The sequence below is a fragment of the Podarcis gaigeae genome (genome assembly GCF_964106915.1).
Source record: "Podarcis gaigeae genome assembly, chromosome: 15".
Taxonomy (NCBI): Eukaryota; Metazoa; Chordata; class Lepidosauria; order Squamata; family Lacertidae; genus Podarcis; species Podarcis gaigeae.
In genome coordinates this window covers 10233977-10251784 of record NC_139692.1, presented here as the reverse complement: position 1 = coordinate 10251784, position 17808 = coordinate 10233977, and the positions used below count along the sequence as shown (strand labels likewise).

The window sequence follows — 17808 nt, the reverse complement described above, 5'->3', positions numbered from 1 at the left end:
CCGTGAGAGGACTGTGGAAGCCACGGGCAATGCCAGGAAGAAATGCAGCCCACAGGACCCCGAGGTCAAACTAAAAGGGGCATGATGGCTCAATGAGTAGTCCATGGGCAAATAGCAGCTGCTGCCATGTCATCCTGACGTTTTGCAAGCTGTCTTCTCCAGGATATCTGCTTTTTTCAGTGGTGTCCAAACTTTCTTCAAAGAGGGTCAGTTTTCATGAAGTGAGGGGCCATGAGGGCCGACCAAAGGGCCAATCAAAGTTGCTGACTTTTTTTAGAATTGAAGTTGTCAATTTTTTTTTAAGGGCAGGATTAAACCAACCAGCGGGCCAGATTAGGCCCCCAAAACCAACTTTGGACATGCCTACTGCTTAGCATGGACGGGGATGGTGCTGTGGGTTAAAGCACAGAGCCTAGGACTTGCTGATCAGAAGGTTGGCGGTTCGAATCCCCGTGATGGGGTGAGCTCCCATTGCTCGGTCCCTGCTCCTGCCAACCTAGCAGTTTGAAAGGATGTCAAAGTGCAAGTAGATAAATAGGTACAGCTCTGGCGGGAAGGTAAACGGTGTTTCCATGCGCTGCACTGGTTCGCCAGAAGTGGCTTAGTCATGCTGGCTACATGACCCAGAAGCTGTATGCTGGCTCCCTCGGCCAATAAAGTGAGATGAGCGCCGCAACCCCAGAGTCGCCCATGACTGGACCTAATGGTCAGGGGTCCCTTTACTGCTTAGCAACATGGAGAGGGTGTGAGAAATGATGTCACTGGAGGTGGATTTTGTTGAGCATGAGAATCTAGGTCTCTTCAGGAGCCATTCCTGAACAGCCCCACACCCTGACCGCTGGAGGGTGTGGGGCTGCAGATGCCAGCCTCTACACCTGGGTGTGCTGTCCTCACTCACTCTTCTCACAAAGGGGCTTATAAGCTTCCCCATATTTGGGAAACCAGGTAGAGACATTGGGGGTGGCACTCATGTAGTTGGAATGCTGTGTACAGGAATAAAACTAGAACGATTTGTTCTTGTGTGCTAGCATCAATTGAGATTCTAGTTGGGAACTCACTGGATGGTCAGAGTGATGTTGGCAGCAGCAGATACTGTAGGAGGAGATCTACCATGGCAATTCATGGCAGTGAAACGACAATTGAATGGAAGGCAGGGGCCATGCCAGAGATGGCCAAGGGTGGGAGAGAACAGCCCTTTGACATCTACTTTCTCACTCCCTGCCATAGTCTCCAGTGACAGAACAGGTAGACAAACTGAAATGGGTCCAGAGAACAGCAGCAAAGATGGCCATGCATATGGAAAGCAGTGCCCTGATGTTTTATGACATGGTAATATACACCGTATTTTTCGCCCTATAGGACACACTTTTCCCCCTCCAAAATGAAGGGGAAATGTGTGTGCATCCTATGGGGCAAATGCAGGCTTTCGCTGAAGACTGGAGAGCGAGAGGGGTTGGTGCGCACCGACCCCTCTCGCTCTCCAGGCTTCAGGAAGCTATCCGCAAGCCCTGGGAGCTCCGCGGGAGTTCCAGTCGGGCTCCCAAGGCTTACGGATAGCAGCCTGCATCCCGAAGCCTGGGGCGTGCTGCACAGCGTGCCCCGGGCTTCGTGCAGATATTGGGCAGCCCCACAAGCTCGGGGGACAGCAGGGAGGCGCAGTGCCGCCATCCTGCTGTTCCCCGACCTGGTTTGGAGGCTGGCTCTGGGAGAAGCGCGCTTCTCCGCAGCGCCAGCCCCACAAGCTCGGGGGACAGCAGGGAGGCGGAGCGCCGCCATCCCGCTGTTCCCTGACCTGGTTTTTTTTGGGAAAATAAAGAAATTCCCCCCCAAAAAAACTAGGTGCGTCCTATGGGCCGGTGCGCCCTATGGGACGAAAAATACGGTAAATACTTTTTGATATACTTTATATAAATAAATACTTTAAATGCTTTAAAGGGATAAATCTAATCTCACAGACAAGAGTTTGAAGGAAGTAATGGAGGAGAGAAGACTGGAGGGGGGAAAAGCATGGTAACATTCTTCAAATACACAAACGGTTGCCACAAAAGGCTTGTTCACGCATCACACTGAACTCAGGTACAAGCTGTCTCTACACATGTGCAACTGTGTGAAACAGCATACAATTGTTCATTGGCACAGCTCAACTACTGTGCCCACTGATAAAGGAATGTGCCCATCAGCATGTTGCATGAGAAAAACTGTACACGTGTAGAGATATATTTGATTGTACACTCATTGAAGATCACGTGGGGAGGGCAAAGGTTTGGTCTCTGCTGACCCAAAAGGCAAGATTGGATCTAAGGGGCTTAAATTCCAAGAGGCAGTTTCGGCTGAGCATTAGGAAAAACTAATGGGCTGCTCTAGAGTTGGGAGGGTGGGCTTTGAGAGTGATACTTACAAACGCTTCAGGTCCGAGAGGCCTAGAAAAGCTCCAGGTTGGATGATGCTAATTAAGTTGTTCTTCAGGTCTCTGGAAAAAAAAGGAGGAAGCCACAAAAAGGTTACAGATAGGTAGCCGTGTTGGTCTGCCATAGTCAAAACAAAAAAAAATTCCTTCCAGTAGCACCTTAAAGACCAACTAAGTTAGTTCTTGGTATGAGCTTTCGTGTGCATGCACACTACTTCACATACACAGTGTATCTGAAGAAGTGTGCATGCACACGAAAGCTCATACCAAGAACTAACTTAGTTGGTCTTTAAGGTGCTACTGGAAGGAATTTTTTTTGTTTTGACCACAAAAAGGTGTTAGGAAGGATCTGAGGGCCATGTTCCCGATGGGCACATTCTTACTGAGGACTGGGTGAAATTCCTCACTCTGTATCACTGCAACCAGGCTGCGCCCAGTGGTGGACCGGAAAGCAAGGAAGCCAATGGTAGGCAAAACTGGAACCAATGACAGGAGGAGCCAACTAACTCACGTTTTGTCCCCATCCTTCTCCCTGATGTTTCCTAAAAGGGCAAAACTGAGATTGAGGAGGAAGCTGGCAGCCAGGCCTCTCTTGGTCTGGTTTAAGAAGGCAGGCAGACGGAGTCTGGCAGACTTAGGCTGGGGGGCCATTCACCCAAATGGACCAGTCTCCACAGGCTATGCCAACATTTTCTGTATATACATATATCTAGCCATTCTAATCATCCAGGTGGTTTTAAAAACAATTATTACAGATTAAAGCCCATATAACTTCCCCCCCTTCCAGCGGGGGGTTGTCTCTTGTTTGCTATGTCTACAGTGCCATGGTTTGTGATTTTGTTTCTTTCACTTTTTATTTTTCCTGGCAAAAAGGGGAGATGACAACTGCATTTTTAAATGAATGAATGAATGAATGAATGAATGAATGAATTCAATCTTTGAAGTGCTCCCCCTCCTGGCCCATTACAAAAAGCAACTATTTTTAAAAAAAATTAAGGAGAGCCCTGTTGGTTCAGACCAAAGTCCTTGTGCAGCTTAGCAGCATGTATCACACAGAAGCCCAAGATGCCTATGGGTTACCCAGGAGGAGGACACAAGAACGTGCTGTTCTTCCCCTGCAACTGGTGATTCAGAATCATGACGCTTCGGATCCTGGCAGTAACATATAACCAAAATGACTAGTAGCCATTGATAGCTTATCAGTCATGAATTTATCTAATCTCCCTTTAAGGTCAGTAGCATCTTATGGTAGCAAATCTGGCTCTCTGTCTGCCTGTCTCATTCATGTGTGTGTGTGATTTTTTTTTGGGGGGGGAGGTGGGTGGATGAGCAAAATAAAACACTGAAAATGGTGGAGGTAGCAAGCCAGTTTCCCACAAATTAATCAGAAGAATAGTGCCAGTACATTTTGCCACATATCTCAGGTTCTACAAACACTGGAAACTTTGGGCCATATCCAGCCAAGCTGTACTCATAGTAGACTCGTTGAAAACGACGGGCCTAAGTTAGCCATGTATATTCATATAATTAGGATTATTCTGGCTAGGACTAGCGTTGGATAGAATAATATGATCAGAGTTGGAAGAGATCCCAATGGTCATCTACTTTAACCTCCTCCATGGCAGGAATCCATGGCACAGCCATCCCTGGGTGGGCTCAAACCACCAGTGTTCTGATTGACAGCCAAACACACTGCCCCATTGATAACCGTGTGTGTGTGTGTGTGTGTGTGTGTGTGTGTGTTTTAAAAAAAATAAAGGTAGGAGTCCGTGGGTTGTAGTTCGTCCAGAGGGGATAGGTCTTCCTTCCCTTGCTCCCCATAGACGTGTGTGTGTGTGTGTGTGTGTGTGTGTGTGTGTGTGACACAGTGCTCTCATCATCTCCTATCTCACCATTACCTGTTTCTTTTGCACCAGGAGAGAGAGATGGGGGAAGGGGAAGGGCAAACACTTGTGTAAGGAGGAACTGCAGTTAAGCACACGTTCACTGATCTTCTGGATAAGAAGCCAGAGCAACCCCCAGGCTCCTGTTCATCAGACAGCAACTTCCCCCTTTCCTTTCCTTTGCAATATAGTGGTGGATTTTCACCGCACGGAAATTAACTTGATGGGTAGAGCCTAAAGGCGTTCACTACCGTTAACCTCAAACATCAAAGGATGTGTACAGCTTCAGGAGGTTCGTTATTGTTCTGTAATTCATTAAGAGCCCTTGTCTGGGTTCTTCTTGCCTCAGTAATGGTGGCTTCTTCTCACCGCTCAGTGTTTACACTGTGTAATAAAAAAACAAACAGCACAGACTACCCAGCCCACCCAAGCGCCCAGAAGACCTTGTGTTTTAGCATTATAAAAGAGGGAGGAAAACTTCTGCCTACTTTCTATGCCATGATATAAGAAGTATGTATGAGTGGATCTTTTTTCCTGGATTAGATGATCCCCTTAGTGACCAGTGGTGTCCAAACCTTTTGAGCTTTTTTTACGATTTTACCCCAAAGTTGTTGAGGTATTTTTTAGGATTGAAGTTGTTGAGGTTTTTTTTTAGGATTTTACTCCAGCAAATAAACTGCCACAGGGTCCGGATTAAACCGATCCGGCCCAATCGCCTTCTAAATCCGGCCAGGATGGTCCAGGATTCAGCGTGTTTTTCAATGAGTTGGGCCTGACTGGTGTTTGTACATGAGTAGGATGTGTCTTTTTATTTAAAATGCATCTCTGGGTTATTTGTGGGACATAGGAATCCGTTCATATTTCCCCCCAAAAATATAGTCCAGCCCCCCACAAGGTCTGAGGGACAGTGAAATAGCCTGCTGACCCCTGTCTTAGTCCCTTCCAACACTACAGTTTTATGATTCTATGATATTGCATTTATTACCCCCCCAAAAAAATCGCATTGCATTTCCTTCACATTGAAATGAATGGGGTGCAAGAATGCAACGACAACCTATTTTGCATGATGATGAAATTACTTAAACTGACACAGCAGATGGTGATGCAAATACTGTCGTTTTCAGTGGAAGGTTAACTGCAGCAGAACGGGAACAGTGCTGCATGAGGTAAATACAGAGCAGACTAGAAAATGATGCATCCTTATCTCCCTAGTGATGCAGCATGCAATTCAGAGAAGGGCAACTCGTGATTACAAAGCTGAGCAAATCCCTTCCATCCATCGCCACCTCAGTGTCTCAAGATTCAGGGCCAAAGTGCAGGCACTTGGCTCTGCGAGTTACTCATTTCAGAAACTCGCTAGCGATAAGATCCTCCTCTTCCAGACATGAACCTACTGCCGTTCTCTCTCCTGCCCCCGAGTCTCTACAGAGTTTTGCAAAAAGAGGAGATGAGCAGAGTCACGCAGAGCACATTGTGCACAGCTGCTACCCTAAATCATACTTTAAAGGGGGGAAAGAACAAAAGCAGCAGGAGAAACCATCCCCATAATCCCAAACAGACAGCTGGAGCTAGAAATCAGGGTTGGCAAGCACTAAAAAAGCTCTTCTTCAAATGCTGCCTGCCCTGCCTCCCAAATGTCTGTGCTGGGAAAGCCGTTTTCCCTGAGATCATAGAGAGCCGCATCATTCAACATTCCTCAAAGGGAAACAGGGGCGTGCTTGCAGCATCTTGGACTAAGGAGCATTACCCAAGTTCACCACTCCATAGTTTCATGGAAGTGGGACCTTAAGAAAAGGGTGCAGCACAGAGTGCTGACATTCAGGGTCCTAACCAGTCAGTCTGCCCGTTTCCAGGAGACTCCATTCCACTACTACTTTTCCTCTTTGCTTGCAACGATCAGCCAGCAACTCCCATCAACCCCAGAAAGTGTGGGCCATGGTATGGGGTGATAGGATTCAGAGTCCAGCCACATCTGAAAGGCCACAGGCTCCCCACCCCCATTTTTAATGCACGCAGAATAGACCTATTTTCACCTTCTGAGCATGTCCACTGGACATCTGTGAGCCTTTGTGGATGGTCCTGCTGGCCTGATCTCCCCTCTGTGGTTGCTGTATTTGGGGCCAGGGAAGAATTTGCCTGCAGACAAATTGGGCTGGACTGGGTTTTTTGCCTACCTCATAGCAACCGTCACAACTTGCTGGTGGAAAAAGGCAGTGGGTCACATCCTTAGTCTAATAGAAAGGTTGGGGGGGGGGGTAAGGAGCTCCACACACCCCTCTTTATAATCAAAGTAAGAAAAGGGGCATCTCAGATCAACTTTGTGAGAAATATCCAGCCCAGTCTTTCCTTCTTGTACTTGAATCAGAAGACAGACGTAGGACCTATGAAAGCCCACCTGAAACGTAACGTCTAGCTGCCGCTGTTGCTACTATTCCTCAGAGGCCACAGAGGTAAAATACTACCTTACTGGCAAAATAGATGCTTGGGGCAAGGACAGCAATAGGAGCAACTTATGGTGGAACGGGTCTTTGACAGTCCAGTGGAGAATCCCTCCTTGCCCATTCCTAAGGATGGAACCACACACTGCACAATTCTCATGGGCCGTGCAAAGGGGATCAAGGAGAGCTGTTCAAATGCTACAAGCGGCCTCAGGGCAAAGTTGTTTCTTCAGCTGGGACTATCTCATAAGCATGTGATAACTCTGAATGAAGGGCCCTTGTCAATGCAGCCACAATAGACCTCTGTCTGGAGTTCAGCTTGGAGGAAGCTCAAAGGCTTTCATTAGCTCCACTTCAAAAGATCCGGTGGCTAAATCACAGATGCAGGAGTCCGTTATGGAGCTGCCAGAGCCAAGGGTTCAGGGTGTCGCTCACAGCCTCAGCAGCGACAGGAGCAATAGGAATGCTTCTCCACATTTGACAGGTGGAAATAGATAGCCTTGTTTGATGACACACTTCTGCTGTGTCCAGAAAGCAAGGGTCCAAGCGATTTCCCCTTTGCCCTACTCCACTCCAAGGGAAAACTCCACTCCAAGGGAAAACCCACTGTTTACAAGAGAGCAGAACTAATGGCAATCCAGGGAAATATAATTTGCTGTTTGCTCCAATTGGGTCCTAAAGAATGGTTCCCCGAGGAATGCAAAATGCAGTTTCCCCCACTCTCCATGCGGAAGATCCCAGGTTCAATTCTACCATCCCCAGGCACGGCTGGGAGAGAACATCTTTGCATATAGTGCTCTGGAGGGTTGCTGCCAGCCAGAGCGGACAATGCTGAGCTAAATAGACCAGTGGTCTGAGGTTAAGGCATCCAGGTCCCAGACCATTTTGGGCTTGAATGGAGCTCAGGAACAAACAAGCAACTACTGTAGTTCACGCAAAACTAGCACAGTAGCGTCAAAACTCCTTGCACCCATCAGTGTCCTGGCTGCAACATTTCCCCCCATATAGCATTTCAAAACACTTTAAGGCAGCTCCATACATTAGATTAAACCTGGATGTACAAGTAACATAAACATCTCTCTCTCTCTCTCTGAACACCATACACAAGCCCCTGTCTGAACCAGCAGAGCTCACAACAGCCACATAAAGACTTGAGTACACACTCTCTGGCAGCCTTCCTCACCCCTCCAGATGTTGTTGGGACTCCCAACTCCAGTCACCTTGGGCCATGCAGACAGGGGATGATGGGAGTTGGAGTCCCAACAGTGTCTTGAGGACACCAGGTCAGGGGAGGCAGCTCTGTGGGAAACTCTGATATAACCCTGTGTCCATACAGAAAACATGCTTGCTGTGTTAATGGTGGCACTTCCCTGTGTTTTCAATGGATCTGACTCCACTGGGGTTAAAACAGCAGCCTCTGGAAATTTAGCAGCCCCTGCTTAAGCATGGGTGGGTGATGGTTGCATCTTTGGAAGGGCCATGTCTCACTTGGAGAGCATCTGTTTTGTGTGCAAAAGGTCCCAGGTGCAAGCCCTGCCATCTCCAGCTAGGGTGGGGAAAAACCTCTGCCTGGACAGCTGCTGCCAGACAGTGTAGGAAATACTGAGCTAGATGGACCCATGGCCTGATTTGGTATAAGGCAGGATCCTATACTCATAAGGAAAGGAGGAATGTCATGGATCAGCTGGGGGGGGACAAACCCTCAGCTTCTTTGCAAACTTCTGGCTGCTGAATTTATTTGCATGCATCTGGAAGGAGCAGCTGGGAAAGGATTCATGAATTCAGCAGACGCAGGAAGGAAATCTATCCAGATTTTACAGGGAAGCAAGCAGGAGAAGGGGGTGGTTCTGCTGATATATGGTGGTTTCTTCTCTCTGCATAGTGACGATTGTATCAAATCCACCTGGCTTTGGAATGAGTTCTCTTTTTCTTTTCTTTTTTGAGGAGATGTCAACCACCCCCGCAAAGAAATAATAAAAGACGGGGAAAGGAGGGATTTTGATCTCAACGGAAAGCAGAGAATTCTTTGCAGCATCGTTTCTGTCTCATCCCCCTGGTACGTGATGGACAGGGGCAATGGCAAAGCAGCCCCCAAATGTAGCAGGGCTGAATTAGCACATTTTTGAGTAATATATGTGGCCACTAAAGAACAACATGCCCTAAAACTAGCTATCTGTGCCACTGGTGATGGGTATCACTAATAGAAATGGGGGAAGGAATTCAATTAAGTTTGCTGTTAAAGGCGAAATCTTTCCAAAATAGTATTACAAACTGAAACGCAGCCGCCCTTCAAAATTCACACATCTTCGAATTCTGCAATGCAGTTCTCCAGTCAAGTAAAGTGTACAAAAATGCATGTGCTAAGGTAAAGCATGCCTAGAAATGCATATTGGTGGGAAATGCTTTGCACAAAATGTGTGCATTAGGCAAAATTGCTTGCAAATTTTAGAAGAGATTTGCACAAAAATGCTGACAAATTTTCATGATTATGATTACAGTGGTACCTCGGGTTAAGTACTTAATTCGTTCCGGAGATCTGTTCTTAGCCTGAAACTGTTCTTAACCTAAAGCACCACTTTAGCTAATGGGGCCTCCCGCTGCTGCTGCGCCGCCAGAGCACAATTTCTGTTCTCATCCTGAGGTAAAGTTCTTAACCTGAAGCACTATTTCTGGGTTAGCGGAGTCTGTAACCTGAAGCGTATGTAACCCAAGGCACCACTGTATATTTATATATGGGGGAAACTTCTGCAGAAACATAGAGAACTGTCTTTAAGATTGGAAACATGAAAAACGGAACAAACCAAAACTGACACAGCTACTCATCCTGAATTACTAATATGTTTTTATGACAATGGTGTTGAAGATGATTGCATTTTTAACAATACATAGTGAAATGTAAAAGAAGCATAAAATATAAAATACTAACTAACCAAATAAAAAAAATAAAATGAACAGTTGGGATATGAGTAATCACAGGATGAATTTTTATGAGGGCTATTTAAATAAATTGCCAACTGATGTGAAAATGGGGAGAAATTAACTAAAGAACGAAAAAATGAGAAACAAGAGAGTTAGACTGACAGACTGGTCTGTCTCTCTACACAGCAAGATTTCGTTAGCGGCCACACTTATAATGACTATTCCCAACAGCCAAAATATCCCCCTCTGTCCTACTGATCCCAAACACTGTCACAAACACAGAGCTGACGAATAGGCTGCTGAGCCAAGCAGAGCCAGGCTGTGGCTGAGACATTGCAGCAGCAGGTTGCCGTGTTTACTGAAGCAAGCGGTTCGTTAGGACCGACCTCAAGAGCTCAGGCTAAGTGGCTTTTTCCTTGCGTCCGACTCGGTGGCCCAGTGCCACGTCTCAGAAAGCTGATGCTATTGCTGCCAGCTACTTCTGCAGCCAACAACAGAAAGCACCCAAATGGAAATGCAATGCAGATGTCCTCCTAGATCTATTGGGAAAAGCAAATGCAAACTCTGAGAGCCCAATGTAAGACAGGACTGTGCACAGAAGGTACTGTGGATTCTTTCTCTCTGAAGCCATTCCATCTTCTTCCAATATTTGCCATGTCAATGACCAACATACATATGCTATCCTGCTACCTGACTTTTTCATTTACCGTATGTCTTTTTAAGTGTATGATAGGAAAAGGGCTGATCTCATGAAACAACCTGCCACACATCAATAGACCAGTTAATGTTCCCAGAAGCTCTTCAAAGGATGCCACTGGGGCGTGAGTCAAAGGGTACAATGGGCATATGACACTGGACAAATGGACTCCTGGCCCATGCTGCCACCTGGGCATCCAGAAGCAGGGCTGGATTCAGGAACAGCCCCCAAGTGACAAACCCATTTTTTAAAAAATGCTTTTAAAATTAAATATGAAAAATATGAGGGTAGATCGGCACTGCAAACTGTTCAAAAGAGATAGTCTTTCAGTACTATACATAGCTCAATTCAAAGAAGAAGAGGATTAAGAAGAAATGTATACAGCTTAAGCATCAGAGTCCTTTTTATCTCTTATATTTTTTTACAGGGTTCAGTAAGTACAGTTGGAAATACTTGTGGCATAGACTCACATAAGGTCTAATATTGCTAGGAAGAATTCCATATGCCCACATGCCTAGCTGGGGTTGCTGGCACTTCAATTCCTTCATGGATAAATTTAATAAAATCAAACCATGTAAAATAAAATGGGTTTTTTTTGTGTCACACTTTTGGTCACACCCTCTTGGGTTAACAGATAGGGTTTTTTTGCTTTATTTTTTAAAAGACCCAATTGTACCAATATTCTAAAGTGGCATTTTCCAAATACTTTCAGATTCGTGTAGCAGTTAATCTTGGCACTAATAACAGGAAGCTGATTACATCTTTACTGTTGCAGTCATTTTGCCCGTCGCAGATATTTGTAAGCTATTGGAATGGAATCAGTGATGGTGGTTATTCTTTTTTCCAATCAAGCATTATGCAAACTTTGTGAAATAAATAAGTAATTTTGGTGTAAACTTGAGAGAAAGCATAACCCCGCCCAACAGAAGCTGGGAATTCACCCTGCTTTGCATCCTCTTTGAATGTTTTTGCCTGTCCCCCACCCCAACCTAACACTGCACCAGGTCTGGAAGGGAGGGGGGTGTAAGAAGCCTCCCTCATTTTCTTCCTCTCTGCTGTTTTCTGGTGCCACTGCCAGAACAGAAACATCCAGGTGAGCGAGTGAGGAGGAAGGATGTGGATGGAAGACCATAGATGGGTATAGGTTTGTGGGCTGGCTGGGACAAAAGAGTTAACTTATTTTGCCTTAAAATGTGCATCAGCAAGGAATTATGGGTTTGTAAGTCTTATCTGGCAGAGCCCCTCTTGAGAATTATGTATTTCTGAGCAAAAGTAGATTTGGGTTTAACAACTTCTTGGTGTTGGTTACAGGAGAAGACGCTCTGTTTCAAGCATGCAATACTGGAAGGCAGCTGCCCTGAAATGAAACAATGCCGAGAAGTCAGTTTAAAATAATTACTGGCAAGGCTGTTGGGTGGGGCAAAGGTTGAGTAGCCCTACAATCACCATACCCACCACCCTTTACCTGGTGAAGGTAACAGTCAGTGCATTCAAGACTCCAGATGAAAGCTCTGAATCTCTTATCGACCTCAGGATGGCATTCCTCTGCCTCTTCCAGATCTAGAGATGCAGTTCCTTAGCCTTTTCTAGATCTCAAGACAATCTCTTATCCTCCTCCAGATCTCAGCCTCTTGTAGGCTCATTTTGCCACGCAAACCTGAACCCTTACAGAAAAGGGCAATGAGATGCAACCCTGTTTTGTCAAGGGCTGGAGATGGATGAAAGCATCCAGCTGCAAAGAAAAAACCATACCCATTCCATACGCGGTGAGACCCCGCCAACACATATGCTCGGCAAGGAGTCAACCCGCAGCAGCCCAGAACAAAGCTTATCCTGTTCCTTTGCAGATCAAGACTCATTTCCTTTGCGACAAATAAAGCCCTTCCCACCCACCTTGCTTCTGCCTGAAGTTGGATGGTAGACTTCAGCTAGCTGAAGGCCTCCTTTGTCTTCTGGGGACTGTTGCCTCATTGACCTACCGATCCACAGCTGCCAGCAAAAGAGCAATTTTAACAGCAGGTGGGTTTGGGTTGTTGGGTGGTTTTTGGTTTTTTTTTTACAAGGAAGGTTACAATTCTCTAAGGAGAAAAGTATCCAGGCACTGCTGGTTTTACCAAAATGCTCGTCAGCAGGCCCACCTAAAAGGCATTTAAATAGTGGGACGCTGCAGCCCTTTAGAGAAATGAAAGTGTGCTGTGATCCACAGTTCCTGAGCCACCATATCACCAAGCAGATCTCCATCTCCATCTCCACTGCAACTTGGAGGAGACTTAGCGTGAGCATGGAGGCTCCCAGGGAGTAAAGTGCACCTGCTTTGCTTCTCTCTGGTCCTTCTGGCTTAATGTGGAATTGCAGCTAAGCCAAGGTTTGTTCTTGGTTAAGGAGTCTAGAGCTTAACTAGACTCAGACAACACAGTAATCCAAACCTTTGCTTAGCTGCTGTGCCATAGTGAGCTAAATGGGCTTGGGGTGAGCAAAAGTGAGTGTAAGCTGGTCTCTATGGCTCAAGAGTTTTATGCAGTCTTGGAAAGCCATAACCTGTCTTACAACAATGTGTGAAGCAGGCCACTGAGGAGACTCACTTCTGAGTAGAGATGCATAGGTTTGCACCGCTAGTCGCAGATGTGGAAAGAAATGCTGTAGTTATGAAAAACAAATTTAGGAAGAGATGTTTGAATTGCTGGCATCCTCCCTAAGGGAGCAATAACAAGCCCAAGAATATTAGAAATGAAACAGAAAGAGTTTGCTTTTCTATAATTTACTGCTGCCTTCCCCAACTTGGAGAAGGACAGCAGCAGAGATTCCTGGGGGCTGACAGGAGTTGTAGTCCAAAACAGCTGGAGGGGATCAGGTTAAAGAAGGCTGGCTTACCGAGATCTGACAGAAAACAGATCCCCTGCATTTTGCAGATGCTACATTCCATTTTAAAGAAAAACTGTCTGGCAATCTGTTTTTTAATTTCATTGGAGGTAGTCATGCTTAAATGTTCTGATGCCTGTTTATTTTACTTATTGACAAAACTTTTTCTTCTTCTTCAAGTAAGCTATGGATGTGGAGACCTCTTAAGATACTGTAACCACATTTTGCATGGTGGTTCCTGAGTTCAAGGAGCAGATTTTCATCTGTGTTTTGATACGATTGGAGACAATGCTGGATCAAGATGGCAGACTGGACCTTTCAAAACTGTCTTGATTTTTGTTAGGTTTCTTAGAAATCCTGAGGCTGCTAGCATTTATTAAAGAACTGGGCTGTGAAGCTACTGCCAGGGTAGAAGAAGGATCCTAGTCCGTGGCAGCTCAGGTTCTGTGAGGCTCCTGGAAAAGAGGCCATAAGTGGGGCCGTTTCTTGGTGTGCACCCAGTTTTTCCTTGTCATTGTCATTCCTCCCCCCCCAGGCCAAACCATGCAAACATCGAGGGTCAAAAAACAGTGCTCCACCTCCTCACTCTGCTTACTACTTGCATCTTCAAGACAGGCTGGTGAACAAGCAGTGATGGCAATAGGATCAGGAGGCTTCAGGGACTGGCAGTAGCTCCCTCAAAGGGGAGTAGATACTTGCCTCCTGACAATGACCCTTTGTCTTGAACATCCCTCAAGGTTTCCCATGCCTGCCAAAGGTTTGGGGCCAATAGGCACTTTTGTAATTTTAAGGAAGTACTGTGGGCACCAGTCACAAAATGGCTGTTGTAGGGAGTGTGGCATAACACAAAATGGCAGCTGAGGAAGACACAAGATTTACCCACCCGGGAAGAATGGCAGATGAAGTTGATGGAATATATGGAACTGGCGGAAAGGACTGGCAGAATCCGAGACCAGGGAGATGAGTCGGTGGAAGAAGACTGGAAAAAGTTTAAAGACTATTTACAGAAATACTGTAAAATCAATGAATGTTAGAAAACTGTTGGAATGAAGTTATATGGCTTTAGTAGAAATGTTATAAGGAATTAAGTACAAATAGATTATTAATGTATTAAAGGGAAAAAATAAGGTTAGAATATGTTAAGATAATTACAGGACAGAAAACAGAGGAAGATGGAAAGGAATTGCTGAAACAGTTAACTGAAGTGGAATACAAAAAGGGAGGTGTGAGGAGGTCGTTGAAACAAGTGAATGAAAGATAAGATATTGAAATTATTTGATGTGTTTTAAATTGTTTTTGTTTTGTTTTGGTAGTTTAATGTCTTAGTGTTAGTGTTATGTAGTGTCTTTGTTTTTGTATTGTACTGTATTGTTTTGTTTAATTTTTTTTTCTTTTGTAGTGTTTAAACTGTTAATAAATATTATTTTTAAAAAAACCCACACAAAATGGCAGCTGTGAGGCTGCATCTGAATGCCCAAACCAATCTAATTGGAAGAGAAGTCTCTGATGAATTGTCAATTTTTGAAGGAATGTTTACTTTTACTTTGATGTTGTTGGTGCTGTTGCTGCTCTCCTAATAGACCAAGATAGCAACCTGCAATCTTTGAAACTTTTCCAAATGTAGCGTGGATGAATTAGTTCCTGATTAGGATGGAATCATAGAGTTTGTTCCGTTGCTGTTAAAACTGACAGAGTAGAGGAGGGAAGAGAACTAACATTGGGTTCTTTCTTCTTTTTCATGGGAACTGATGTGCAACAAAATCCGATTTGCAAAGAGCATCAGAAAAACACTCCTTGTGGCCAGGTGGGTGGTGGTGCTGAAGGGACAGCTCCAAGTCACCTGGAGAAATTCTGGATAGGTAAATAGGTGAAATCATAAGAAAGATAAAACACCTACAAAAATTGGGTGAGGTATAGCTGTGGAAGAAAAGACAGTATATTTTATTCCTGATATGTTTCTAGATCAGGGGTAGCCAATGTAGTGTCTTCTAGATATAGCTGGACTCCAATTCCCATCAACCCCAGCAAGCTTAAAAAGGTAAAAGTAAAGGACCCCTGACAGTTAAGTCCAGTCACGAACGACTCTTGGGTTGTGGCGCTCATCTCGCTTTACTGGCCGATGTTTGTCTGCAGACAGTTTTTCCGTGTCACATGGTCAGCATGACTAAGCTGTTTCTGGTGAAACCAGAGCAGCGCACAGAAACGCCGTTTTTCTTCCCGCCAGAGTGGTACCTATTTATATACTTGAACTTTGACATGCTTTCGAACTACTAGGTTGGCAGGAGCTGGGACCGAGCAACGGGATTCGAACCACTGACCTTCCGATCAGCAAACCCTAGGCTCTGTGGTTTAGACCACAGCGCCACCCGCATCCCCAGCAAGCATGGCCAACAGTAAAAAATGATGGGAGTTGTAGTTTACCACATATAGACAAACTCTCAAGGAAGGCTGCCTTTAGAATTTTGAAGCTAAGAAATATTGTTCCATTCTTCAGCAATATCAGCGTATATTGGTTTAGGCAGAGGATGCTGCTAGCACTGCTGTAACTATTCATTTTGTTTTCAGTATTATTGTTCACTGTGATTAAAGACACCAACCACACAGAGAGTCTTATGAATGAAGTGGAGGAAAGCTAAATCTTCATGCCATTTCTTACATTATGGTATAAGCTAGGAAGGTAAAGTTAAGTGGATCAGCAATATATTTGCTGCATGCTTTGCCATGAGTCCAGCTCAACCCATGTTTACCACACAGCAGTTTTGCAGTGGCATAAAAATATGGGTGGATTAGAATACTAAACAGGCAATTTACACAAGGGCTAGGCAGACTTCAGTCATGTAAGTGTTTTTTGTATGTTTTATATATATATAAAAATGCCAAGATCCACAAAACAGAACCTGGTGCAAGAGACACACTTAGAATTAAAGAATTCTGTGCCCAGGAATTTGTTCTGAGTACCAGAACTGAATGGAGATCATATTTCATCCACACAAAAATCCACTCTTGATAACCTTCCCCAATCACTTTCTACATTTCAGCAATATAATTAGGGAGGGGGGGGGGAGTTATTTTGTTGGTATTGAAGTCCAAAATCCTTGCCAAACTACTGTAAATCAGTCAGAGATCAACCAGTTGCTCCTGAACTACCTTCTGCCTATCCATGATATATGGTATTTTTCGCTCTATAAGACGCACTTTTCCCCCTCCAAAAATTAAGGGGAAATGTGTGTGCCTCTTATGGAGCGAATGCAGGCTCCATGGCTTCAGGGATAGCTTCGTGAAGCCTCCGGAGGGCAGCAGGAGCTCCCGCTGCACTCCAGAGGCTCAGCGTTGCTTTCGCTGAAGCCAGGAGAGCAAGATAGCCACCTGAAGCTAGGAGAGCGAGAGGGATCGGTGCGCATCAATCCCTTTTGCTCTCCTGCCTTCGCTTCGCTGGAGAGGCACTGCGCAGCTTTCCCTCTCTGCGCAGCGCCCCTTCAGCGAAGCGGGAGGAGAAATGGAAGGGCTCCGTTTCTCCTGCCGCTTCGCTGAAGGGGCGCTGCGCAGAGAAGGAGAGAATTTCCCCCCCTTGTTCTCCCCCTCTAAAACAAAGTGCATCCTATGGTCAGGTGCGTCCTATAGAGCGAACATTACGGTACACAGAAATCTGTATAGATCAAACCAGCCCTCATTCTAGTAACTATTTAAGCTGTATGTACTGGTAACAAGAATGCCATTTTCTTCTTATTTAATTTATTTCTCTTTATTTCTAACAATATTTCCGCCTGCCTTTGAATCCTCTTCCATTTGCTGTCAATCAGTTATGTTCCAGCGAAGAAGTTCAAGTGCCTCTCTCATCCACTAGCTGCAAAAGTTCCAAGGCTGGTGATCCTGGGATTGTTTGTGATGCTGTCCTTCTTAAATCATTCTTATCTTTGTTTTTGTTTTTAATAAGCTATCTAAGCTACCAGACATCTTATGAGGTTCCTGAATCTATGTGATGTGTTGCATGGAGAAATAATTCTTACTCCTGAGCTAAGTGCAAATACACTTAACACTGGATGACCCCAAATTCTTGTAGTGCATGAGAGAGAGAGAGAGAAATGCCTTTATCTACAATCTCCATTCCATTCATGATTTTGCAAGCTCTGTCATATATGGACATAAAATATATATGAAGAGCTTGATGCATCAGAACAAAAGCCCATGTAAGCCCAGCATCCTGTTCTTACAGTGGTCACCAAATCATGTACACAGTGGAAAGGCAACTGGGGGAAATCCATGCAGGTATTTTGCTTGCCTACCTGCCTGCCTGCCTCCTTCTCTGGATGAAGGCATTGCTGTTGTAGGTGGCAGACATTGCGGTGGCTGGCTATCTCAACTGTCGGAGGCAGCACACCTCTCAATGCCAGTTACTGGGAACCAAAGATGGGGAGAGTGCAGGCTTTCCACAGGCATCGGGTTGGCCCTTGTGAGAACAGGACTGTCAGGTGTGCATGCAGGAGCCAGGCCCTGAGACCAATAGGACTCTGCAGGGCTGTAGTCTTCCTAAGTTTCTTCTGAAGAGGCAAGGCGCGGCCACACAGGTGAAGCTGATTGGTAACTCACAGCACCTGGTGGCAAGAG

The 17808-nt window shown here is 45.3% G+C and overlaps 1 protein-coding gene across 1 annotated transcript in view; it reads right to left on the bottom strand.

The window, feature by feature from the left end:
- The window catches only part of ADGRA2 (adhesion G protein-coupled receptor A2), a 115065-nt gene that overhangs the window by 31312 nt on the left and 65945 nt on the right, over positions 1 to 17808 (bottom strand). Inside the window, exon 3 of the mRNA XM_083713441.1 lies at positions 2399 to 2470. Coding sequence (XP_083569567.1) covers positions 2399 to 2470 — 72 coding nt within the window. The remainder of the gene's footprint in view (positions 1 to 2398; positions 2471 to 17808) is intronic.